The following is a 23,754-nucleotide window of genomic DNA, read 5'->3' on the forward strand; positions in this document are numbered from 1 at the left end:
ACCCCCCCTGGCTCCAAGCCCCTTTCAGGCAGGTCAGAGATCAGAAGGTCTCCCCTCAGCTCCTGTTCTCCAGCTGAACCCCCAGCTCCCTCAGCCGCTCCCATCACCCTTGTGCTCCAGCCCCTCACCAGCTCCGTTCCCTTCTCTCAACTCGCTCCAGCACCTCAAGGGCTTTCTTAATGTAAGGGCCACAAAATTGACCCAGGCTGCTGCCCCCTCCCCTGCGCTGTGCCATGTTCCTGCAGAACCGCTTTGGGTGGAAAAGACCCTCAAGATCAAGTCCAGCCATTAACCCAACACTGTCACTAACCCATGTCCTTAAGAGTCTCACCCCTGTGTATTTTAAACACCTCCCAAGGAGCCACCTCAGACACACACACACACACACAGAGGTTTATGCTACAGATGGCTCTTTATTGCCTTCATGGTGGTCCCTCGGTGGCTTCAGTAGGTGCTGAAGACGGCCTGGATGTGCTCCCCGTTCTGCGGCTCGTAGGTGCCAACCCCTGCAGTGGAGGGACGGGGTGAGGTTGGGGTACCACGGTCCCTGTCACAGCTCCCTGTGCCCCCCACCCCAGCTGCCCACCTTTCTGGAGGGGGACCCCACCACTGAGGTACTGCCAGTAGGTCCTTCTGTTCTCGTTGGCGGCCAGCCCGTGGATGGAGACCACCATGGGCCCCCAGGACGTCTGCTCCGTCTGGAAGCTGCCGGGAGCATGGGTGGGCTCAGGGATGGGTTGGGGGATGCCATAAACCCCCCCCAACCTCCCAGTTGTCACCTAAAGATGTCGGGATCCTTCTCCTGTGCTGCCTGCAGCACCCGGAGCAGCACGGAGCCGGCCGGGACCTGCACCGTGGTGGTGTAGCTGAAGGGTGTTCCCTGCAGCGTGTTGGTGATGGTGTAGTGAACCTCGATGTCGGCTGCTGGGAGGGGACAGGGGCAGGGTGAGCGCCCACCATGGTGCCATGGGGGTCTGCGAGCATCGTCCCCGCAGGGTCTGGGGGGCAGCCCTACCTCTGTGATCCCCAGCTGTACCCAGCTTGGGGGACAGGGACGGCTGTAGCTTTGGGGACAGGGATGGCTGTAGCTTTGGGGACATCTTGGTGGCACAGGCCAGGCCAGCCGCGTCCAGGTAGGACCTGCCCACCAGGGGCGGCAGGACCTGGGCGATGGCCATGGGCAGGCGGTAGTCGTGGCGGGACACGGCGGCGAAGGCTTGGGCGCAGTCCCACTGCCGCGGGGCGTAAAACTCGCCCGTGGCCATCAGCGCCTGCGGAGGGGACAAGAGGTGGCACCAGCAGCCCCAGGAGCAGGACTTGGCGGCCGCGGTGGCACAGCCGGCCACCCCATACCTGCAGGGCCAGCCCCATGCTGTAAATGTTCCCGATGATACCGTTCCCCTCCTCCTGCTCGTCGAGGAAGCCGTTGGCTACAGCCGACAGCGCTTCCCACAGCAGGTCCCGCAGGTCCTGCAGGTCCGTCTGTCCGTACGTGCACGTCATGGCCAGCGCCGCCACGGCACGGGTGTCTGCGGGATCCCAGTGTCACCACCAAGGTGGCAGAGAGGGGACACGGCGGGGCCAGAGGGGTCCCTTACCCACGGAGAGGTCGTTGTCGGGGCTCAGCACCTGCTTGGCCAGGATCACGGATGCCCCTTGGTAGCCACCGGCCCCGGCCAGGCACAAGGCCAGGGCGTCCAGGCTGACGCTGTACAGGGTGGTTTTGGGGATCCCGTCCTCCTCTGCAAAGCCAAGAGCAGTGAGCTGAGGTGGGGACAAGGGACCGGGATGGGGGACACCGACACCTCCCCGGACACCCCGCTGCCTCCCGCCGTACCCAGCCTGGCCATCTCCTCGTCCATTTTCTGCTGCAGGATCTGGACCAGGTCGACGGTCAGTCCCAGCGCCTGGACGTGACGGGGGTCCCGGCAGGAGGAGAAGAGAGACAGCACGTACAGAGCCACCTCCCCTGATGTCATGTCTGTGGGGACAAGAGAGCAGCCAGGACACCGGGAACCGGGGAGAACCGGGGGTGCCGCAACAGAGAGGGCACCCCTCACCCATCCTACCTTTTTGGGCTCTGGTCACAGCCTCGTCCTGGATCTCCTGCAGCAGCCACTTGCGGGTGTTGCTGCCCGTGGCCCCAGCCAAGTTCAAGGCCAGCAGGACGCTGGGGTTCGGCGTCCCCTCCGCCTTGATCGAGTCCTCCATGCGCTGCACCAGCTCGGTGACCAGTTGCTGCGGGGCAACTGGGAGGAGAGAGGATGGACACCCCGCACCGGGAGGTCACTGGGGGTGTCCCCTCCGTGTGGGGACACCCGTCCCTCCCCGGGAGGGCCGGCACTCACCGCAGCCCTGCACGGCCGTGCCACCGGCCAGGGCCAGCAGGACCCCAATGCTGAAAGCCGTGTCGAGCATCCTTATGTCCTCAGGGCCACTCAGGGACACTGGTTTCTCCACTTGTCCCCTCTGCTTTTAGCTTCCCCTGGTGCCCTTCTCTGTTTGTTGACCCTCCCGTAACAGCCCCGGCACTGCCAGGCACCACTGGTGTATCCAGACTGACACACACACACAAAAAAATAGGCTTGTACGTTCCAGGAAACTCCAGCCCTGTTAGTGTCACCTCAGTGCCAGGAACGAAAGAGCCAGGAGGTCACCCAGGGCGGTGGTGAAAAGAATTTAAAGAATAAAGCCATCACCGGTGGGAACTAACGAAGGGAAAGTCCCGTTGAACCGGTTCAATGTCCTGGTGCGGGAAGGTCGCCCACCTCCGGGGTGACAGGAAGGCGCTGGGTGCTGGTTTTTACTGGATTTTAGGAAGGTTTTGGAGTCTGTTCCTCACAGCGTCCTTCTGGACAAGGTGTGCAGCTGCGTGATGAGCAGGAACGGGGTGACAAACCAGCTGGACGTGGCTCAAAGCGGTGGTGGGAACGGGGCTGCAGCTGACTGGAAACCAGTCCCTGCGGTTGATGCCAAACTGGGAGGTGCTGGTGACTCTGTGGAGGGACAAGAGCCCCGCAGAGGGATCTGCCTGGCTGTGCCTCAGTTTCCCCAGAGGCTCTGCAGCGCCCCAAGGACACACTTGTCACCCTGTGTGCGGGGACCAGCGTGGTTTTGGGGTGAGGAGGGCAGAATATGACCAGAGATTGACTGCCCCCAGCTTCTCCATCAGCCCCCAGGCAGGGACAGGGACCAGGAGCAGGGCTGGGACAAGGGCAGGGACAAGGGCCCTTGTTTTGGCCCCGGGAGGAGGAGACGAGCCCCAGGTGGGTGCGAGGGGGTGGGTGACGACCCTGGCCCAGGTGTTAAAGCCATGGGGGAGGCAGCTCCTCCTCTTCCTCCCCCTGCACGATGAAGGCTCTTGGGGGAAGGTGTTTTCTGCTCTTTTTTGTCACCGCAGCCTGGGCACGGGATGCCTGGGGTAAGGGGTTGGGGCTGGGGGGGCTGGATTTGGAGCGAGGGGAGCCCCAGGGTGGCTCCTGCATCTCCCCCATGTCCCCATGGGGACCCTTCAGCGGCCACATCAGTGCCCTGGGGTGACAGCATGAAGTGGCTCAACCCCCAGTGCCACCTCCTTCCCTGTCCCTAAAGCTGTAAATGCTAAAGTGGGGGGATTTTGGGTGGACACTGGTGCTGGGGGCAGGCTGGGGGTCCCCGGCGAGCTGGCTCAGGCTCCCTCTCCTCCCTGCACGGCAGTGTCGGTGACATGTGGCCACGCGTGGCTCTCGGTGACGGTGCCATCCAGCCTCCTGGGGAGCCCGGTGACCGATGGGGAGCTGACACTGGGACATGGTTGTGGGGTGACCGGCACTGAAGGGGACCAGTACTGGCTGGAGCACCCGCTTGGAGGCTGCGGGACCACCCTGGAGGTGAGGAGCCAGGAGTGACAATGTGGGGTGTCCCCCTTGGGAGGGTGTGGGGCGTCCCGCAAGGGAGGGACAATGCCGGGGTGTCCTTGGCTGTGGCTGCCGAAAGTCCTGTGGTGGGGGAGGAAACCACGCGGGTGCCGGTGCCATCGTTGTCACTGCACCCATGTATTGGGGGAGCCCCAGGGGTGGACCCCCAGGTCCTGCTGTCCCCACAGGGAGGGTCCCCAGGGACACCCACCCTTCATAGTAGGGTGGGGGCACTGATTAAAGTGAGTGGGGCTGGTACTGGTGAAGTGACACCAGCTCTTGCCATGTCCCAAGGAGCTTTCTGGGTGATGGGGACAGGGAGGTGACCCCTGCTTGGAGCCAGGTGACAGTTCCAGCCCCATGTCCCCCCCACAGCTCCTCCCAGACAGAATCCGCTACAGCAACGTCCTCCGTTACCGCCCCGTGCTCGGGGGGGCCATGGCTCGCGCCGGACCCTTCACCCTCCCCATCCACTGCTACTACCCCAGGTATGTGGGTGCCCCGTGGAGCCCCCTGGGCGTCACCCACCATGGGACCCCTTGGTGCTGGGTCCATGGGGGGGACATGGCAGGCAGGGGTGTCCCCGGGAGGTGTCACCCCACTCGAGGATGCTCTGCAGGATGGGCAGTGTTTCATTCGGGGGTGTCCGACCCACCTGGGTCCCCTTCGGCTCCACCGCCGCTCACCGGAGGCGCCTGCGCTTCGCCCTGGACGTGTATGACAGTGAGTGGGAGACCCCAAACCCCCCCGTTCTCCTGTGTGGGGGGTCCCCTCTGCCTGGCTGGGGCTCTGGGATGATGACCCCAATGTGTCCCCCAGGTACCTGGTCCTCCCGCCAGCACCAGGCCACCTATTCCCTGGGGGACATCATCAACATCGAGGCGTCGGTGAGCCCCGACCCCCCCGTGTCCCTCAGGGTTTTTGTGGACGAGTGTGTGGCCAGCCCCAGTGTAGTGACACAGCTCAAGTTCAAGGTCATCGGTGACAACGGGTGAGTACCAGGGCTGGGGACAGGGGAGGAAAGAGCCTGGCTGTCCCCAGCGGGGTGACAGTCCTGTGTCACCCGGGCAGGTGCCTGCTGGATGGGCAGCTCGGTCGCTCCCGCTTCCTCCCCCGGCGCGGTGACGGTTCCCTCCGCTTCCAGCTGGACACCTTCCTCTTCCTCAACACCTCCGGCAGCCAGGTCCGTGCTGGGGAGTCTGGGGGCGCGGGGTGACCCCCCCCACACCCACCGATGTGGGGATGGGGCGGCTGCGGGTGACCAGTTCAGAGCCACAGGGCAGCTCAGAGGAGGTGGCAGGAGGATGTTTGTCCCCGCAGATCCACCTCCGCTGTCACCTGAAGGCTGTGGCGCAGGGGACCGGTGACACTTTTGGCAAAGCCTGTTCCTACGATGGCACAGCAGCCACCTGGCGCTCCCCGGACGGGGCCGACTGCTCCTGCTGTGACTCCCCGGGGGGCTGCGGGGACCGGCGACAGCGGCGGGGGGCTGGTGGCCAAGGTGAGTCCTCGCCTTGGTGACACCCAAGAGCCCTACGGGTGACAGCGGTGCCTGATCGGTGTCTCCTCGCAGGGCTCCTTGGTGAAGCCACCGTCCACCTCGGTCCCCTGGGGCTGCTCTCGGCTCTGCCCAGCTTGTCCCCTGTCCCCTCGAGTGTCCCCACGGCACCGGCGCCCAGCACGGCACCTCCTGGCCACCCCTCGGTCCCCGTGGTGCGGGGGGAGAAGAGGGACTTGGGTGAGTGTGTGTCCCCGCCGGGGCTGGGAGGTGGCTGGGGTGACCCTGCTGTCCCCTCACCCCTGTCTGTCCCCCCAGGAGCAGCTGTCCCTGTCCCTGGCACCACGCTGGCCATGGTGGCCATGTGCTCCATCCTCGCCGCCGTGGGCATGGCCGGCTGCTACTGCTCCGTGCGGCGACACCGGAGTGAAAACCGGCTTGGGGGGGGTCCCGAGGCAGCCCCTGGGGAGCCCCGAGCCGTGGCCATGGCCCCCACCTCCCCTGGGACCCCCCCTGCTCCTCCGGTCCCTGCCATCGTGTGAAAATCCTGGTTTTAGAAATAAACCTGAGGCAGAAAAGGCTGTGCCAGCTCAGTGGGGGTTTGGGGAGACCATGTACCCCCAACCGGGTGTGAAGCCACCACAGTGGGAGGGGGGACAATGATGCCAGGACTTGCTTTGGGTCCCCTGTGCCTGTCACCTCCTGCAGCCGGGGACAATCCCTGTCCAGAGAACGGGGGCTGTGGGGGTCTGGTCCCCACAATGTGGGGGGATCCTGCCCGGGGGGGCAGCATGTGGCTGTGAGGGTGGGGGTCCCCATGGGGGCTGTGTGGGCATCTTCCCCCTCCTCCCTTACTGTGCAGGGTCAAAAACTCTATTTTCTCTCCAAATAAAGGACTTCATAAGAAAAATGCTGGGGGGGCTGAGGCAGAGGCAGCCTGGGGAGCTCCGGGGGGGTTTGCTATGGGGTTGGGGGGCTTGTTGTGGGGTCAGGGAGCTCTGAAGGCTGCAGGAGGCCTGAGTGGGGGGACAGCAAGGCACAATGGTCATGGAAATTGGGCAACCCCTCCTTCATCTGTGTCCCCCCCTCCATGTGCAGGGAGGAGGCGTTTGTGCCTAATGGCCTTTGATGGATCTTTTTTCCAGGAACTCACTGCAGAGAGGTTTTTAATTTCTTTCTTTTTTTTTTTTTTTTTTTTTTTCCCTTTCCTTTTTATTCTCCTTCTGAGCTGCTGTAAACAGGGCCGAGGGGGAGTCCGAATCTATGTATTGGGGGGACTTTTGGGGCAGTCCTGCCCCCCTGACACCCCACTTTCCTCCCCCACTTCGCTGGGGGTGGGGGTCTGAGCATCCTCCCCTTGGGCCCTGAACTGGGGGGGCAACACTGAGCAACCCCCCCTGCAGCTGGGGTGTCTCTGTGAGGGTAGTACCCCACTTTCCTCTCCCCACAGGGGCCGCAGCCATGGGTGGGGGGGGTTGGGAGTACGGGGGCTGCTCTTCTTCCCCCTTGGCCCCCCATTTTCCATCTGAGCATGCCCCTCAGCCACCAGTGAGTGGGCAGAGTTGGGGAGGGGGCTCCACGTGTGGGTCGTGGGGTCACGAGGATATGCATGAGTCATGGGGACACCCGTGGGTCTTGGGGACATCTGTGGGTTATGTGGTCCAGCTCTGTCTTGGGGTCACCAGTGGGTTGTGGGGTCTAGCTGTGGGTCGTGGGTACAGTGGGGTCTAGCTGTGGGTCGTGGGTACAGCTGTGGGGTTTTGGGTCCACCCATGGGTCGTGGGGTCCACCTGTGGGTCGTGGAGACACCCATGGGTCATGAGAACATGCGTGAGTCTTGGGGTCCACCCGTGGGGACACCCGTGGGTCATGGGGACGTGTGAGTCGTGGGGTCCACCCGTGGGGATACATGTGAGTCCTGGGGACACCCGTGGATCTTGGGACCCACCCGTGGGTCTGGGGGTCCGGCCGTGGGTCGCGGGGCCACCCGTGGGCTGGGCGGTGGCCCGAGGATGCTGCAGGCTCTGACGTCAGCCGCGCGGAGCCAATGGGAGGCCGCAGGGGCGGGGTGGGGCGGGGTGGGGCGGGGGCGGCCCCGCCGGGGACCGAGCGGGGCAGCTCCGGGGGCCGGGGCGGGCGGGGGTCCCGCTGCCCCCCGCCACCTCCATGCAGGGGATGGGGAACCTGCGGCTGGGCAGCCGCGCTGTCATGTACACGGCCGAGACGCTGCCCAAGGGCAAGAACCGAGTGATGGGGGTGAGGAATTTTTTTGGGGGGGTGGCTTGGGAGGGGGTGGTACCCCTGGAAAATCCCCCCCTGCCCCTTCCCCGGGGGGTTCTGCCCCTTCCCTGGGGATTTCTGCCCTCCTGCTGCCCCCGCCGGGGGATGCTGAGGCCCTGGAGCAGCGGGGGGACAGGGACACCCCCATCCCCAGGGCGGGGGGGGGAATGTCACCCTGTCCCGTCCCCAGACCATCCAGATCATGACGGGCTTCATGCACATCGGCTTCGGCATCATCCTCACCACGCTCACCAAAGTCTACACCTCCGTCTTCGTCATCGGCGAGATCCCCTTCCTGGGCGGCGTGTCGGTGCGTGGCACGGGGGGGTGTCCAGCATGGGGGGGTGTTCTCCAGGGTGGGATACCCACGGGGGAGGGACGTCCACGAAGGGGGATGCCCACAGGGGAAAGATGCCAATGCGGGGGGATGCCCACGGGTGTCCCACGGCTCCCAGGGATAGTGGGTTCTGGTCCAGCAGCCGTAAAACTCCAGGACTGACAATGCACGAAGGGGGGGTCACCGTGCCCCCCAAAGCCGTGGGGAGGTTGTTGATGTGGGTGGGGGTTTGGAGGGGCTTGGGGTGACCTTGCTGGCAGCTGATTGTCCCCGTCTCTCCTGGCACAGTTCATCATCTCCGGCTGCCTGTCCATCGGGGCGGAGAAGAGCCCCACGGAGTGTGCGGTGAGTGTCCCCGCGGGGTGACACTGCAGGGGGGTGAGCAGGTGGGGGCAGCTCATCCCTGGGTAAAACCCATCAGAGCAAACCCAAATGTAAAGCTTGTGCCGGAGTTATTTCCGTCAATGAGCAATGGGAAAGAGGGAAGAAAAAAACCCCGAGGGCAGCCTGAGCTGTGACCGGTGTCTGGTCTCCTGGGGGAGGTGTCCCCACGGGTTTTGGGGTCTGCCACCGTCCCCAAAACCTCTGGGCGCCCGCAGGTGAAGGGCAGCCAGACCATGAACGTCATCAGCGCCATTTTCGCTCTGCTGGGCATCGTCGCCTTCATCGTAGACCTCAACCTCAACGGGCTCTACCGCTCCGGCCTCGACTACTACAGCTACCTGGTCCTGGTAAGTGGGGGTACAGCCCCCCCAGCCCCTGGGACCCTTTGCCTGGCCCTTTCTCCATCCCTGTCCGCTTCTCCATCCCCACCAGGGGCTGTTCTGCCTCCCCCTGACCCCTCCCGGGGGCAAGGCGGCTTTGTGGGGTTCGGCCCCATCACCCCTGGGGATCAGGGACCCCGTGACCGGTGACACCCCGACCTGGGCCCGTCTGCTGGCGCGGTGCCGTGCGCTTGACCTATTTTAGGCTGGTACCTCGGGAGATGACTCACGCCCTGGAAATGCCCATTTCTCTCCATAAGCTGTAAAAACGGCGAGGTGCGGGGGACTGGGCGAGACCTCGGCACCTCCAAAGCTGGGGCTGCGGCGCTTAGGACCGTTGGGAGGAGGGGAACCCCAAAATACTCCCCGCAAAATGTGAGGAGGGTCCCGTTCCGTGGGGTTTCCTCCTCACGTGTGCTGCTGATATTTTGTGGTTTATTTTTCCCCACCCTGGAGCTCGCAGGGAACGGCATCTCCATCGTCTTGCTCATCTTCACCATCCTGGAGTTCTGCATCGCCGTGGCCACCGCCAACTTTTGGTGCCGGGCCACCCGTCTCAGCTCTAACGAGGTAGGGCAAGGGGGGCACGAAGGGGCTGAGCCCCGAGCGGACCCCCCCCCCAGCACCGTCCCAACCCCGCGCTGTCCCCCAGGCCATGCTGATCGTCCCCAGTGCCACCCAGGGGGACCTGGCGGTGCCGCTGACCGAGCTGCCGCAGCCGCCCAGCTACACCGAGGTGATCTACGACCCCAAAGAGCAGCCCAGTTAAAGCGGAGCCGCGGCCGGGCTGGTTCCCAGCAGCATGTCAGACCTTCTCCCATTGCCACCAGTGCCTCCCGCCCCGGGAAAGCATGTCCCCCCCAGCCCTGACCCCCCCAAAAGCAGCAGCTCTTGGGTTTCTTTGCATCCTCAAAATCTCGCCAGGTGCTGGCCCCGAGGATTTCGGTACGGGGCCCTGCTTCTACTCTCCCAAAACCATCCCCAGGGCTGCAGCATCCACCTCCTGCCACGCTGCAGGCTGGGACGTGCTGGTAGCCCCCAAAAAGCCAGCGAACACCCCAAATTTGCCCCCTCCCTGCCCATCTGCTGTGTCTCAAAGCAGGGCTCTTTGCCTGCTGGCTGCTTTGGAGAAGGGATTTCTGCAGGGGACGCTTCGTGGGGTGTTTCTGCCCATAAATCCCAAGTTGGCTGCTGGGGTTTGTTCATTTTGGGGTTCAGGGGCTCCTCGAGGTCTGGTGGCCACGTCGCAGACACCCCATAGAGCCCCTGATGTGCGGGGGCAGCCAGAGCATCTACCTCGGCTCCTACCCCCCCAGCTTGAATTATCTTCCAAATAAACGCTCTGCCCAAGCCTGTGTCTCCTTGTTCGGGGGATTTGGGAGCTGAAAACCACCCTGCAGAGCCACCATCCTTCCTGTCCAGGGGTCTCTTATGCCCGTCACCCTGATCTGGTCCCACCTACCCCCTTAATTCTCCCCCATCTTCCTAATTCCCCCCCCATACACACCAGAGCACATCTGGCTATATATAGCGCTGCTGGAGCAGCTGGGCAGCCGGCGGCGATGACGGTGACGATGATGATGACACCAGCCCAGGAGTTGTCCCCAGGCTGGGGCTGCTCCTTGGGGTGACACGGGGACATGGGTGACACACGGTCCCTGCTCCCCGCGTGACGGGGACGGAGCCGAGGGGCACGATGAGCGCTCACCCGTGCAGCCACCCCTCAAAAATTGCTTATTTCAGGGGGGGAGAATTGAGCCCAAAGAGCTCTCAGCCTATTTTTAACCAGCAGAGAGGTTTGACAAGCTCGTTACTGACTCCCATCGTTAATTACCACACAGTGGTGGGCGTGTTTGAGGACCTAACGAGGAGTAAGGATGGTGATGAGCATCCGGCAGGTTATTTACAGAGCAGCTTGAGAGTTTGGGATGGAGATGAGGAAGGAGAACCTGGTGCTGATTTTTCAGAGGGGTGGGAGCACCTGGTGAGTTATTGGTGCCATAAGGGGGGGTCTCTGGCTGCTCTTGCTCCCCCACCACTGTTTGGGGACAGTATGCACCCCCAAATGTCACCTCCGGCCCCAGTGCAGGGGCAGGAAATGCCTGTTGGAACCATCTCTTTAGTTTTTGGGTCAAGTTAATTTTTTTTGTGTGTGTGTGTGTTTTGTTTTCTTGTGGGTTTTTTTCTTTATTTTCTTTTTTTTTTTTTTTTAATTATTATTATTTTATTTTTCTTGTTTCAACAGCCCCCACCCTGCCCTGCCGATGCTCGGGCTGCTCAGCCAAAGCCTCATGGATTATTCACTCGCTGTCAGTTATTTCTGGTCCCGGCTCTGAAAAAATAATGAGGCGGTTGGGTAGAAAAAGCCCCAGAGATTGGGGGGAGCGGGATGAACAGGCTCTTTGTGCCCTACCCCAAGTTCACGGCCCATTATGGCTCCACGCTGTCCTGCATCTCCAAGGCAGCCGGGGGGGTTCTCCAGCCCTGGAGGGGCCACCACGTAGCCCTGACACCCCGAATCCAGGCTGGCGGGTCCCTCTGTGGGGTCCCCTCCTGGCTCATCCTCTCCCAGCATAGGGCTCTTTTTTTTTCCCCTCCAGAGCATCCCTGTTGCTGGCTGCAAAATGCCCCTTCCCGGGAAATGGGGCGTTAGGATGGCGATAACCCAGAGCCTCTTAAGCTTTAAATCCAAAGCTCCTCAATCTTTAAACCTGGAGCCCCTCGATTTTTAAACCCAGAACCTCCAAACCTTTAAACCCAGAGCCCCGCTATTTTTAAACCCTAAGCTCCTCAATTTTTAAACCCAGATCCCTTCAATCTTTAAACCTGGAGCCCCGGATCTTTAGACCCAAAGTTCCTCAGCCTTTAAACCCAGAACCCCTCAATTTTTAAGCCCAGAGCCCCCCGATCTTTAAACCCAGAACCCCTCAATATTGAAACTCAGAACCTCCCAATCTTTAAACCCAGAGCCTCTCATTTTTTAAACCCAAACCTCCTCAATTTTTAAACTGAGAACCCCACAAGCTTTAACCCAAAGATCCTTACTCTTTAAACCCAAAGCTCCTCAATTTTTAAATCCGGAGCCCTTCAGTTTTTAAACCTGGAGCTCCTATACCTTTCAACCCAGAGCCCCCAATTTTTGAACCCAGAACCTCCAAACCTTTAAACCCAGAGCTCCTCAATTTTCGAACTCAAAGCTCCTCAACCTTTAAACCCAGAACCCCTCAATTTTTGAACCCAGAACCTCCAAACCTTTAAACCCAGAACTTCTCAATTTTTTTGAACTCAAAGCTCCTCAGTCTTTAAACCCAGAGCCCTTCAATATTTAAACCCAAATTCTCTCTCCCCTGGATTTCAAGGTTTTCTGCTGCTCCGTCAGGTTTAGGTGCAGTTTTCTCAGGAAATGCAGGAATTGGGTGTTTTAAGCCTCTGCGGAAAGAGGTTTATTTTCTATATGTGTATTTCTACGCAGCCCTGAAACCTTCCGTGGGGGAGCGGGTACTGCTCAGGGCTGGGGACAGCAGGTGACAGGGACCGGAGAGGGTCTGGGGACAATGCCTGGGGACACTTTTGTCACCTTCCCCCCCTTGGAGGTTAACCAGGACAGGAGGGACCTTCCCAGGACGGAGCGTCCTCGCCCTGGGGACCCCAGGATGTGTCGGTGACACCTTGGGGACACCCCGGAGCTTCTCTGCAGCACCAGGAGCTTTACCGAGCAAAGCCTGGAGGTGACGGGCGCATCTGGGACGGGCTTCAGGAGAGACGCTGCGCCCCAAAAACCAGCGTGAAGCCCCCCAAAAAAAGCCTCGAGGGGGGTTCGCCAAGAGCTGGCGCTGCCACCAGCTCTGTGTGACAGTCCCTTGTCCCAGGGGTTTCCCGTGGCACGGCACCGGTAAAAGCCAGCTGCTTTTTAATATTAAAAAAACCCCTAAAAAGTGTGGCTTTTCTCATTCTGGAACCAGTATGGTAAGAGCCCTGTGAGAACCAGAAACATTTGGAGGCAAAGCAAGATGTTGACTTTTGGGTATTTTTATGGGGATATAAAGTTGTTTTTTTTTTTCCACAGGAAGCACAACTCGCTGTGAGAAGGATTTCTATTTTCTTTGGAAAAAATAAGGGCGTTTTTTGGGGGCTGGAAAAGGACTTTTTGGTTCCACCAGGCTCATAAACTTGTCCTCTGCTGGTGGGAAGGGATTTTGGGGGGGGGTTGTTGAACCCCCTGAACCTGAGCACCCTGCCAGGCTTCCCCCATCCGTCCTGTGACATCCTAAGGGACAAGGGACACTTTTGCTGATGCCGCCGCTGTGGGAATCCGCAGCCATGAGGGGTTTGTGCCAAAAATAGTGCTGGTGGGGTAGGAGTTTCATCCGTGCGCGCGCAGCTCCGGGAGATTCAAAAGAAAAACCAGAAATATTTTAAAAATTCCAGTTGTTGGGAGAGCAAAACTCAACCTAAAAAAGAAATAAAAACCCAAGGAACGTGCTGTTTATATCAGCAAAGCCAAAAATTCCTGCAAACAAAGGGCTGGACGGCTCCAGCTTTGCCACTTCCCCGCGTCTGCTTAAAAGCTTCACCTCCTCTGGCATCTGTTTCCAAAATAAATTACAACAACCTGCCTTGGGCTCCTGCCACCCCCAGCTGGATCTGCCTTTATTTAGAAAAAAAAAAGTGGTTTTTTTTTGTTTCCACGGATACCTCGCTCGGAAAGGGGATTTTTGCTCACACGACCCGGCCACGGCTGTTTCTGCCTGAAAAGCTGCGGCTTCGGGAATGGTTTAGGAATTCGAAAAAGGCGGATTTGGGAGGAAAATCCCTCCGTAGCGGGCGGTTTCGGCTGGGGACATAAACCCATTTGTTGTCTAAAGGCTAAAGAGGGGATCCCAGCGTTTCCACGGGGGCTCAAGCGTTCATCACCCCGCAGGGGTGGAACGAGGGATGCGGTGATGAGAAATTAAAGATTAAAAGGTATCGGAGCTTCAATTTCCTCCGTGTTTTTCGGGGAAGCCTCTGCCAGCTCTGGAGGAGGTTTGTCCCCAAAACCAGGTGTCTCAGCTCCCTCTAGGGCCACAGGAAAGGAAAAGGCGATGCCCAAAATCGCTCCACCTGCTCCTAAAATCCTCAGTTGGGACCAGCCTGGAGCTGCGGTGGGGGACAGGTCCCTAATCCTGGTGACATCTGCGGTGGCCACGCTCACAGATACCAGAACCCTGGGCTGAAATATCCTTTTTCCACCAAAAAAATCGCTGGTCGGACATTTGATGCCTCCAAGGGAGGAAAAAAAACCCCCGAGCCGCATCCCTGCGCGCTCCCCAAACCACCTCCCGTGTCCGGGTTGCGTCAAAACTTGTCCTCTTTGTCCCTTGTCCCCTTTGTCCCTTGTCCCCTTCTCCAGCCCAGAAACTGGGGGGGCCCACAGGAGGAGACCCAAGTCCCACACAAGAGGATGAGGATGAGCAGGGACGGCACCAGCACCCACAATATCCCACCCCGTGCCCATTGGGCGTCCAGGAGACCCGGGGGGTCCCCGTGGAGAACCCCAAACCCCCGGCGAACAGGGGGGGACAGCGGCCATGAAGGAAACGGTCGTTTTCTGGCAGGGGGGCGGAGGGGCCCTGGGGAGCTCCGGGCCACGTGTGGTGGCTCCGTTCCCGGGCTGAGCTCTCATTTCCTATCGGAAACAACTGCGGCTTGGTTCGGCACCCCACGCCGGGCTGTCACCGCAAACCAGGCTGTCACCTCCCCCAGGCTCGCTCCTGTGTAGGGGACGTCCCCACCGGGGACAGACCTATGGGGTCCAGGTGCTCACGCAGGAAAGAGAATCCCAAAGATAATAAAAAAGGCAATAAAAGAGTTTTATTGAGACCTTTATAGACCAACAGGGTTTATAATATTTGTGTCAGGTCCTGTTTTCCTCCTTTTTTTCCCCATCTTGAGGTACAAGTGCCCAACCCCTCTCCCTCCACCTCACCGGGTTTTTCCCAAACTCTCTCCCCTCTGTTGGCAAAAATCCCTCGTTGAGCAAGAGGAGCCCGACGAGATTTCCATCAAAGGAGCAAAGGGCGGCGGGACCGCGTCCCTGCCCGGCCACCACCTCCCGGGGACACTCGGGGAGAGAAGGGGCCGCTATGGCAGCCACGGCGGTGACCGACTCCGGTGGCGTGAGGATCATCACCGAGGTCATCCCGGCCAGTGATCCCCGCGCAGCCCAGCTGGCCGCCGGCTCCCAGCCCCCCGCGCCCGCCGGGACGTCGTTTCGGGTCCGGGGCTTCCGCAGGGCTCAGCCCAAAGTGCTGGGGGTGAGACGCGGCGTCCCCGGCGGGGGGACAGGGCACCTCGGGGACAAAATGGGGACTGGGGATTGTCCTGTTTGAGGTTCTCCTCGGTGGGTGGTCCTGGAGGTTCTCCTGGGGCAGATGTGATGTTTGGGACCAGCTCGAGCTGCTGTGCCCAGTGCCAGTTGTCCCCAGTCCCTTCTCGTCACCGCGGTGTGACAGTGGGATCAGGGGTGGGACACGGCCAACAGCAACGGTGACATCCAGACAGGGGGGGCCCTTCTCGCTCGTCCTTCCCCCAGACCATCCATATCTTCGGTGGGATTGTCCACATCTGTTTCGGGATCATCCTGACGCTGGCGGAGCACGGGAGCCCGTCCCTGCCCGTGGCCAGCGGGATCTTCTTCTGGCTCGGGCTCCTGGTGAGTGGGGACATTCCTGGCTGTCACCTCCTCACCATCCCATTGGGGACCAGATCCTCTCATCACCAGGGTCTCCTCCTACCCCACATCTTCTGGCTGTCCCCTCTGGGCAGCCCCAAACACCGGGAGGGTGCTGGGATGGGCGTCTTGCTGCTGACCCCCTTCTTCTGTTTTCTGAGCAGCTCCTGGTCTCAGGCTCTTTGCTGGTGGAAAGTGAAAAACGAGAGAACATTTTGCTGGTAAGGGAAGAGACAACACATTCCCCCGTGGCTTCTGCCACTTCTGTCCCTTCCCTTCCTACCTAAGGCCCATCTTACCCTTGGGAGGTGCCCGGGTCTCCCCCCATCCAACAAACCTTCATGCTTCAGGGTCTCCACAAGACACTTGGGACCTGGTGGAGCCACCTGTGGGTGATGGGAACAAAAGGTGTCACAGAGGGTGGCTGCCCTGGGTGGCTTCTCCAGGAGTATACCTGAGCTGGGTCGAATAATCCAGCGCGGAGGTGGCCCCGCTCAGCTCAGCAAGCCCCAGGTGGCTTCTCCCCACGTCTGTGACACCTCACAGGGGTCAGGGTGGGTGTCACGCCGTCACCCACGTGGCTCCCAGCAGAAGGGACGGAGCCGCCGGTGGCTGATGTGACACGAGGTGATGCGAGGTGACACCCCCCGCCCAGGTGAAGGCCTGCTGCGTCGTCAACGCGGCCGTCGCCCTCAGCACACTGGTGGCCACGCTCCTCCATGCCACGGCCATCAGCCGCAACGTCCCCGGCTGCGAAAAGCCGCCGTCGTATCAGCTGAGACCCGAGTGGTGCTTCAACCCGGAGAACAAGGTGGAACCCCCCGGTCCCTGAGCCTCGTGCCGCTGCGGGGACGTGGCCGGGGGAAGGGGACAAGGGACGCTGGCAGCATGTGGGACCCGCGGGTCCTTTTCTTCTTCCTTCCCCTCTGCTCTGCCCTGGTGAGGCCGCATCTGGAATATTGTGTCCAGTTCTGGGCCCCTCAGTTCCAGCAGGACAGGGAACTGCTGGAGAGAGTCCAGTGCAGGGCCACAAAGATGCTGAAGGGAGTGGAGCATCTCCCGTGTGAGGAAAGGCTGAGGAGCTGGGGCTCTGAGCTGGAGAAGAGGAGACTGAGGGGTGGCTCATTCATGGGGATCAATATGGAAAGGGGGAGTGTCAGGAGGATGGAGCCAGGCTCTTCTCAGTGACAACCAGTGATAGGACAAGGGGCAATGGGTGCAAACTGGAACACAGGAGGTTCCACTGAAAGATGAGAAGAAACGTCTTCCCGGTGAGGGTGCCAGAGCCTGGCCCAGGCTGCCCAGGGAGGTTGTGGAGTCTCCTTCTCTCAGACTTTCCAACCCGCCTGGACACCTTCCTGTGTAACCTCATCTGGGTGTTCCTGCTCCGGCGGGGGGTTGGACTGGATGAGCTTTCGAGGTCCCTTCCAACCCCTGACATCCTGGGATTCTTTCTCTCCTCCTGGCAGATGCTGAGCGACGGGCTGGACTCCATCTTCGTCATCTTCAGCCTCCTGGAGTTCTGCGCGGCCGTGGCAGCCGTGGCCTTCGGCCGCGCCGCCGTCCAGCAGCACAACTACAGGCGCATGGTGAGGGGGCGACGGGCGGCTGGGTCCCCTCCGCGTCACCCCAAAAATGGGATTTTTATCCCGCTTTTTGCTCCCCCAGGCGCTGTAGCCAGGCCCAAGCCCGCGGCCGTGCCCTGCTCAGAGCCACCGCACGCACACGAGGGGCCGGAGCCCGGGGGGGCCTCCCGGGGCCTCCCGGTGGAACCGGAGCCTGAGACCCCCCCGGTGCCCCCGGGCCTGAGACCCCCCCCGGTGCCCCCGGGCCTGGTCCCACTCCCCTGCGTGGCCCCCAATAAAGGCCTGTCCTCCCCAACTCAGGCCTCGCGTCTCTCCGGGGCTCCCCCACGGGGGCCGCACCGGGTGGGAGTTGGGGGGAGTGGAGGGCACCGGGCACAAGCCGCGTTCATAACGGGATAACGGGCACCGGTACGCGTCTGCCCGGAACAAACATGGCGGCTTCTGCCCGGAACAAACATGGCGGCCCCCCGCCTGGCGCCATCGGGAAGGAGGGAGGTGTTGCCCGATACCAAAATGGCGGTCAGGGGCTCGGCGTGGCCGCGCCTCCGCTCTGAGCATGCGCGGAGGTGGGGCGGCGCGTCTGTGACGTCATCGCGCCGCGCCGTCGCGGGAAAGAGACCACGTGGAGAATGGAGGGGGAGAGCGGGGCGGCCCCGGGGCCCGAGGGGCCCAACGGGGCGGCCCCGGTACCGGCCCCGGCTCCAGCCCCGGCCCGGCGGCGTCGCAAAGCTGCGAAGAAGCGAAAGGAAGCGGCGGCAGCGGTGGCCGCGATCCCGCGGGGGCGGCCCAAATCGGGGAGGGTGTGGAAGGACCCGGGCAAGAAGAGGTGGGAGCGGGGGCTGTCAGGGTTCGGGGGGCGGTTTCCAGGGTTCGGGGGGGTTTCCAAGCCTGTGCGGGGGTCTCCAGGCCTCTGGGGGGTCTCTTTTGGGGGCAGGTCTGTTTGGGGGTTCTCGGTCTCGGGAGGGGGGCTCTTTGGGGGGACAATTTTGCGTAACGGGGCTGTTTTGGGGGTGGGTTGAGCTGGGCTGCGTTGATGGGTGGTTCACAGCCTGGGTCTGGGGCTATTAATAAATTTGTGGAAGGGCTGAGCTGGGGGAGTTTGTGGGGGGGCTCTGCCCTGACACGCCCCCTCTGCCCGCCCAGGTTCTCACACATGATCCAGGACAAGGCCCTTCGCTCCTCCTGGGCGAGAAAGATGAAGGAGCGGCAGGAGAAGAAGCTCGTCCAGGACCTGGCACGGCAGCTGCAGGAGGCGAAGCAGAGAGAGCGAGAGGTAACGGGGGTCGAGAGCCAAGCTTCGGGGTCAGGATCCCAGAGGGGTCATAGAATCATGTTGGTTGGAAAAGACCTCCAAGATGATCGAGTCCACCCGTTCCCCCACCCCTGGCACTGCCCCATGTCCTGAGAACCTCATCTCCGTCTGTCCAACCGCTCCAGGGATGGTGGCTCCACCACTGCCTGGGCAGCCTGTTCCAATGCCCCACAGCCCTTTGGGGAAGAAATTGTTCCCCAGATCCAACCTCAACCTCCCCTGGTGCAACTTGAGGCCATTAGATGATACATTAGAGATATAAATATATTTAAAAACAAAGCTACAGGCGTCAAAATTTCACCATGGTGTTACCGTGGTGAGCACAAACCCCAGCCAGGACGGTTTATTCCCCGTCCTCCTGCCAAATCCCGGCTGCAACACTCACGTGCTGCAAGTCACCGACTCAGAATCGACTCGCTCGGGCAGTTCAAACCTTGTGCTAGGGAAAAAAAAGCTGCTGCCTTGGCTTTGTGCAGCGGATTTCACGCTCGGGCGGGTGTTGCTGGTGCTGCCGCAGCCGCAAGGCAACACTGGCTTGGGCTTGAGCCCAGAGGGGCCCACAGGGGACATTTCGGTGCCTTTTCCCGCAGGAGAAGAAGCGTCGCCGGGAGGAAAACCTGAAGCGGCGGCTGGAGAACGAACGGAAAGCGGAGATTGTCCAAGTGGTGAGTGCCTGGGGACACCCTGCTCATGGCTGGGGACACCACGGTCGCCTCCAGAGCCCAGGAACTGGGCTCCAGTTTGCTCCAGTTCCTCTACCTCTCGAGCAGCACTGGGAGAACTGGGGAATTCCAGCTACAGCAGGAGGTTCGCTCCTCTGTCGAGGGTGCAGTTTCTCTGCCTGAAATCCCCTTTTATTCCCCCTCCTCATGCAGATCCGTAACCCGCTGAAGCTCAAACGGGCCAAGAAGAAGCAGCTGCGGCGGGTGGAGAAGCGGGACACGCTGGCTCTGCTCCAGAAAACACCCGTACGGCGCAAACCAGCCACGGATTGAGACGGGAAGCGCAGCACCGCAAGCTTCGGCGGGTCCCCCCCCACTCCCCAGGGACAGTTCTCGGTGTTGGACGGACATTGGGGCAGGAAGCGGCTGCTGGACGCCCCTGCCGCATGTGGGTGACAACCAGGGCCAGAGGAACTGCTTCACGTGCCCGAATCTGCTTTTTCTTCATAAAAATGGAAAGGAACTGAGCTGGACTCGCCTCCAGTGGCTTGGGGGGCTATTGACTCCACTTTGGGGCCCCCTTGGCTGTCCTGGGGTCACAGAGCCCCAAGTCCCCTCATCCCCTGAGCCTGTTACCCCCCTGTCACGGAGGGAGGGAACACCTGATGTCACCTTCTCTGGTGCCGGGTGGGTTTCTTGGGGGGGCACAGCTGGAAGGAAGGGACTCGGGAGGGGAAAACAACACGGATTTCTAGTTTTTTCTGTTTTTTCTTGTTTTATAAAGTGCCCTTTTCTGCATTCCTGCTGAGGGCTGTGTCTGCAGCTGGCTGGGAGCCAGATGGGTGGGTAGGGGGTGGACAAGGGTGTCACTGGGTGGGGGGGCAAACAAGGCTGGTACCTGGGCCCAGAGCTTCATCCTGCGCGGGGACGGGACACAAGCTGGTGGCCCCAGGATGAGCAGTGGCCATGGGAGGGGCTGGCTCGTTGCCCCCACTGGGCAAGAATTGGGGGATTCTTAGTTGAGGGGTGTCCTGGGCAGGGTGGGGGGGCCTGGCAGGAGCTATGGGGGGGCCCAGCGGAACCGTGGGGGGGCAGCCAGCCCGGTCACAGGGCAGGAGGTCTTTGCCCTCGCCGCTCCCTTGATTAATGATTGCCGAGGCGATAAAAGCAGCGCAGGGCGGGCAGAGTCCCGTCCCCTCCCCGTCCCGCTCAGAGCCGTGGCCCCAGCCCAGCCTGAGCCTCGCCAGGTAAGGGGGGGCCGAGGAGCCCACCCCCGTGGGGTTGGGGCTCGGGGGCTGTTTTCCTGCTCAGGGGGATGTGGGGGAACAAGGTGTCTCCTCCCAGGCTGGACTGGGGCCAGGGCATTACTGGGATCGGTCCCACGGCCTGGCTGCTGAAACAGGGCGTGTGTGGGACTGGGGGGGCCGTGTCCCCCCAAATCTCTCCCCTGGTCCAGCCCTGGGGGGCAGAGGGGGAGGACGGGGAGAGGGGACGGTGGGTGCTGGGGGGACAGAAGGAAAAGGGGTGTCCCTGCTGCTGGGTGAGTTTTGGGGGGCTGCTGAGGGAGGGCTGGGGATGGGGGTGCTGGGGGGGGTGTGGTGCTGTGTGTCCTTGTGGGGGAGCAGGGAGGGAGGGGGGGGTTATTAACTAAATAATTTACGGAATATTATTTACCTTTATAAGCTACTGCTTCAAAAGTAGTATTCGCTGGTTTCACCCACTGTAAATTCAGACCTTCTGGATCGCATCTACAATGACTTACCTTGCCGGGCTTTTCCTACAGTGCCATATAAACATTTACATTTTTAGACATTATCCTCAAAAAAGTATAGATATCCGATCCATAACCATGATTCAGATAATTTGCATTTAAAGGAAAAATCAACTAAAACGTGATAATGAGAATAACTAAACGTGACAGTCGTGTCAATATAGAACAAACAGCATTTAGAACCTTTTGTAGTTGTGATAAGGAACAGAGACACAACAGATTTTTATAAAAGGCTGAAAAATGATTACACATAACAGAATTAAAGAGTATAATGTGAAAGGTGACTGAGTACCCGGTTGTGAACCCCATGGTGTGCTCGCCATGTCCCCAGGATCCTGGGGAGGCAGGGGGACACCCCATCGCGCTCTCCAAGCCCAAGTGGTGACACCCACCTCCATCCCCAGGTGCGCCATGGTGGAGTTGACGGTGACACCTCGATCCTCGCTGGCTGACCGGCCAGTGCAGGTGCACGTTCGGGGACTGTCCCCCTCCCAGCTCGTCACCCTGCGGGCATGGCTGGCGGACGAGCAGGGCGACATCTTCCAATCTCGGGCTTTCTTCCGCGCCGACGGGGCGGGCGAGGTGGACCCCGGCTGCCATCCTGCCCTGGGGGGCAGCTACACCGGCGTCTGGCCCATGGGGCTGCTCTGGTTCCTGCAGCCCGACACCCTTTTCCGACGGCTGGTCAAGCGCGACGTAGTCGGCAGCCCCTTCCTCCTGCACCTCGAGGTCTTCGATGGCCTCTGCTTGGTCACCAGTGCCCAGGACCAGCTGCTGGCGTCCTGTGAGGCCGAGCGGTGGTACGTGGGTCCCGGCGTGCAGCGGGTGGCCATCCGGGAGGGACGAGTCCGCGGGGCCCTCTTCTTGCCACCCGGTGAGCATCGGGGTGTGGGTACCCTCGGTTGGTTGTCCTTGTCCCCAGCGGTGACACCCTGGGGTGGCACCAGTGGCTCCTCTTCCCCCCAAAGTGACGGTCTCTCCCGCAGGACCAGGACCCTTTCCGGGGGTGATCGACCTGTTTGGGGGTGCGGGTGGCCTCATCGAGTTCCGCGCAGGGCTGTTGGCCACTCGGGGTTTCGCCGTGCTGGCCCTGGCTTTCTTCGCCTACGAGGACCTGCCCCGCACGCTGGCCCAGCTCGACATGGATTATTTCGAGGAGGCGGCTGAGCTGCTTTTGCGGCAGCCCAAGGTGAGCCTTGCAGCATGGTGAGTGGTACCGGCAAGTTATGGGGACATCCTGGTGAATGGGACGTCCTGGTGACCAGGGACATCTTGATAAGCAAGATTTCCTGCTGACATCTCAGTGAGGATGTCCTGGTGACTGGGGATGTCCTGGTGAGTGAGATGTCCTGGGGACATCCCAGTGAGCGAGATGTCCTGGTGAGCAGGGACATCCCAGTGAGTGGGATATCCTGGTGACTGGGGACATCCCGATGAGCAGGATATCCTGATAAGCAAGGGTGTCCTGGTGACCAGGGATGTCCCAGCCGTTGGGACATTCTGGCTACCAAGGATGTCCCAGTGAATGGGGTATCCTGGGGAACAGGGACATCCTGATAAGCAAGATGTCCTGGCGACATCCCAGCGAGCAGGATGTCCCGGTGACCAGGGATGTCCCAGCCAGCGGGGTGTCCTCGTGCCTGGGGACATCCCGGTGACATGCTGGTGAGCGGTGCTGCCAGTTGGCTCCATTTCTGCCCCCCGCCGTAGGTGCAAGGCCCCGGCCTGGGTGTCATCGGCGTCTCCAAAGGCGCAGAGGCGGCCCTGGCCATGGCCGCCTTCCTCCCGCAAGTGGTGGCCACGGTGTGGATCAACGGCACGGCCTTCCTCCACGGCAACCCCCTGCTCTACAGGGACCTCCGCATCCCCCCCATCCCCTACTTCACCGAACGCATTGTCTTCACCGAGATGGGGGCTTTCGACAACTCGGCCATTTTTGGAGACCCCCAGGACCCGGCATATAGCTCCTCAGCCATCCCCACCGAGAAGATCCGCGGGAAGGTCCTTTTCGTGGTGGGGGAGGACGACCGCAGCTTCAACAGCAAGCTCTTTGCCCAGCTGGCCATGGCACGGATGTCACCCGAGAGCTGCCGCCTCCTCTCCTACCCTGGGGCCGGGCACTTGCTTGAACCCCCCGGCTCCCCCCTTTGTAGCATCTCCAGCATTCGGGGCACCCCCAAACCGGTGGTTTGGGGGGGTGAAGCCCAAGCCCACGCCAAAGCTCAAGAGCATTCGTGGCAGGAGATTGTCCAGTTCCTGGAGCTCCAGCTGGGTCCCACCACCACCGTGAAGCTGTGATGGCTGCAGGGTGGGGGGAAAGGGGCCAAGGTCACCCCGTTGTCACCCCACTCAATAAAGTGCACCCTGCCTGCAGCGCTGCCTGTGCCTATGGGGTGGGGACACCAGGTGACAGCACGTGGGAGGACCCCAGGGTGTCTATAGGTACCTCTACAGGCACGAGGGAAGTTGGGGTGTCACTGGAGCTCATATCACTGTTTAATGAGGCTGTTAAGATTTTGGGGGTGGGCTATAGCCAAACCCCCAGCTCTGCACACCCTTTCGCTATGAACTGGGGTTCAGTGCCAAGAGGTGGTGGGATCTGGGTGGGTTTTCCCCCCAAAACACCGAGGACAGCGACTCCCATGGGGCAGGGGGATCTAACCCCCCCCAAAACGCTGGGGCAGGGGATGGCACAGGGTCGCGGGCACGGCCGGCACGTGCCGCGGCAGGAGGTGGCCATGACCGCCGCAGCGGTACCAGGGCAGCGGGGTGACTTGGTTTAGTCTGTAATACAGACAAAACCCAGAAAGGAAAGTCCTGGAAAACAGGGGGAGAGGAAACCCCCAAAGCAGCCACCCCAGGGGACCGAGGTCACTTCTCCCAGGGGACAAAGTGCCCTGTGGAGGATTTTCTGTTCCTGGTGGCACTGCCAGCAG

General features: G+C 61.2%; 6 protein-coding genes across 6 annotated transcripts; 5 read left to right on the top strand and 1 right to left on the bottom strand.

Moving 5' to 3' along the window:
• Positions 1-418: 418 nt before the first annotated feature.
• On the bottom strand, positions 419-2,429 carry CBLIF (cobalamin binding intrinsic factor). Its single transcript, XM_065636233.1, has 9 exons — positions 2,349-2,429; positions 2,070-2,249; positions 1,838-1,981; positions 1,599-1,742; positions 1,354-1,529; positions 1,016-1,271; positions 780-924; positions 587-705; positions 419-506 (listed from the first exon to the last, which is right to left on the bottom strand). Exons 1-9 carry the CDS (start codon positions 2,416-2,418, stop codon positions 445-447), a joined length of 1,296 nt encoding a protein of 431 aa, XP_065492305.1. The 5' UTR covers positions 2,419-2,429; the 3' UTR covers positions 419-444.
• Positions 2,430-3,351: 922 nt separating this feature from the next.
• LOC135989416 (zona pellucida sperm-binding protein 3-like) lies at positions 3,352-5,936 on the top strand. The gene is made up of 9 exons (XM_065636235.1): positions 3,352-3,421; positions 3,697-3,869; positions 4,272-4,384; positions 4,516-4,619; positions 4,716-4,887; positions 4,968-5,079; positions 5,217-5,397; positions 5,470-5,634; positions 5,713-5,936. The coding sequence occupies exons 1-9, from the start codon at positions 3,352-3,354 to the stop codon at positions 5,934-5,936; spliced, it is 1,314 nt and encodes a 437-aa protein (XP_065492307.1).
• A 1,624-nt stretch (positions 5,937-7,560) lies between these two features.
• Positions 7,561-9,544, top strand: LOC135989426 (membrane-spanning 4-domains subfamily A member 12-like). The gene is made up of 6 exons (XM_065636246.1): positions 7,561-7,650; positions 7,865-7,984; positions 8,300-8,356; positions 8,611-8,742; positions 9,232-9,345; positions 9,428-9,544. The coding sequence occupies exons 1-6, from the start codon at positions 7,561-7,563 to the stop codon at positions 9,542-9,544; spliced, it is 630 nt and encodes a 209-aa protein (XP_065492318.1).
• Positions 9,545-14,900: 5,356 nt separating this feature from the next.
• LOC135989427 (membrane-spanning 4-domains subfamily A member 15-like) lies at positions 14,901-17,359 on the top strand. Its single transcript, XM_065636248.1, has 6 exons — positions 14,901-15,071; positions 15,350-15,469; positions 15,652-15,708; positions 16,143-16,298; positions 16,957-17,076; positions 17,156-17,359. Exons 1-6 carry the CDS (start codon positions 14,901-14,903, stop codon positions 17,162-17,164), a joined length of 633 nt encoding a protein of 210 aa, XP_065492320.1. The 3' UTR covers positions 17,165-17,359.
• Positions 17,360-17,691: 332 nt separating this feature from the next.
• On the top strand, positions 17,692-19,820 carry CCDC86 (coiled-coil domain containing 86). The gene is made up of 4 exons (XM_065636249.1): positions 17,692-17,899; positions 18,217-18,346; positions 18,976-19,050; positions 19,261-19,820. Exons 1-4 carry the CDS (start codon positions 17,703-17,705, stop codon positions 19,378-19,380), a joined length of 522 nt encoding a protein of 173 aa, XP_065492321.1. The 5' UTR covers positions 17,692-17,702; the 3' UTR covers positions 19,381-19,820.
• Positions 19,821-20,274: 454 nt separating this feature from the next.
• On the top strand, positions 20,275-23,116 carry LOC135989415 (acyl-coenzyme A amino acid N-acyltransferase 2-like). The gene is made up of 4 exons (XM_065636234.1): positions 20,275-20,294; positions 21,223-21,692; positions 21,805-22,007; positions 22,529-23,116. The coding sequence occupies exons 2-4, from the start codon at positions 21,230-21,232 to the stop codon at positions 23,114-23,116; spliced, it is 1,254 nt and encodes a 417-aa protein (XP_065492306.1). The 5' UTR covers positions 20,275-20,294; positions 21,223-21,229.
• The last annotated feature ends 638 nt before the right edge of the window (positions 23,117-23,754 follow it).

The sequence above is a fragment of the Caloenas nicobarica genome, chromosome 5, assembly GCF_036013445.1.
Source record: "Caloenas nicobarica isolate bCalNic1 chromosome 5, bCalNic1.hap1, whole genome shotgun sequence".
In the NCBI taxonomy this organism is placed as follows: Eukaryota; Metazoa; Chordata; class Aves; order Columbiformes; family Columbidae; genus Caloenas; species Caloenas nicobarica.

Bases quoted from the DNA above. Each gene is read 5' to 3' on its own strand.
- CCDC86 (XM_065636249.1), top strand. From the start codon at position 17,703: ATGGAGGGGGAGAGCGGGGCGGCCCCGGGGCCCGAGGGGCCCAACGGG. The intron at 17,900-18,216 runs GTGGGAGCGGGG...CTGCCCGCCCAG, and splicing joins AAGGACCCGGGCAAGAAGAG to GTTCTCACACATGATCCAGG. The intron at 19,051-19,260 runs GTGAGTGCCTGG...CTCCTCATGCAG, and splicing joins AAGCGGAGATTGTCCAAGTG to ATCCGTAACCCGCTGAAGCT.
- LOC135989415 (XM_065636234.1), top strand. From the start codon at position 21,230: ATGGTGGAGTTGACGGTGACACCTCGATCCTCGCTGGCTGACCGGCCA. The intron at 21,693-21,804 runs GTGAGCATCGGG...TCTCTCCCGCAG, and splicing joins GGCCCTCTTCTTGCCACCCG to GACCAGGACCCTTTCCGGGG. The intron at 22,008-22,528 runs GTGAGCCTTGCA...CCCCCGCCGTAG, and splicing joins TGCTTTTGCGGCAGCCCAAG to GTGCAAGGCCCCGGCCTGGG.
- LOC135989427 (XM_065636248.1), top strand. From the start codon at position 14,901: ATGGCAGCCACGGCGGTGACCGACTCCGGTGGCGTGAGGATCATCACC. The intron at 15,072-15,349 runs GTGAGACGCGGC...TCCTTCCCCCAG, and splicing joins CTCAGCCCAAAGTGCTGGGG to ACCATCCATATCTTCGGTGG. The intron at 15,470-15,651 runs GTGAGTGGGGAC...TTTTCTGAGCAG, and splicing joins TCTTCTGGCTCGGGCTCCTG to CTCCTGGTCTCAGGCTCTTT.
- CBLIF (XM_065636233.1), bottom strand. From the start codon at position 2,418: ATGCTCGACACGGCTTTCAGCATTGGGGTCCTGCTGGCCCTGGCCGGT. The intron at 2,250-2,348 runs GTGAGTGCCGGC...CTCTCCTCCCAG, and splicing joins CACGGCCGTGCAGGGCTGCG to TTGCCCCGCAGCAACTGGTC. The intron at 925-1,015 runs GTAGGGCTGCCC...GTCCCCTCCCAG, and splicing joins TACAGCTGGGGATCACAGAG to CAGCCGACATCGAGGTTCAC.
- LOC135989416 (XM_065636235.1), top strand. From the start codon at position 3,352: ATGAAGGCTCTTGGGGGAAGGTGTTTTCTGCTCTTTTTTGTCACCGCA. The intron at 4,888-4,967 runs GTGAGTACCAGG...TCACCCGGGCAG, and splicing joins AAGGTCATCGGTGACAACGG to GTGCCTGCTGGATGGGCAGC. The intron at 5,398-5,469 runs GTGAGTCCTCGC...GTCTCCTCGCAG, and splicing joins GCGGGGGGCTGGTGGCCAAG to GGCTCCTTGGTGAAGCCACC.
- LOC135989426 (XM_065636246.1), top strand. From the start codon at position 7,561: ATGCAGGGGATGGGGAACCTGCGGCTGGGCAGCCGCGCTGTCATGTAC. The intron at 7,985-8,299 runs GTGCGTGGCACG...CTCCTGGCACAG, and splicing joins CCTTCCTGGGCGGCGTGTCG to TTCATCATCTCCGGCTGCCT. The intron at 8,743-9,231 runs GTAAGTGGGGGT...CCCACCCTGGAG, and splicing joins ACTACAGCTACCTGGTCCTG to CTCGCAGGGAACGGCATCTC.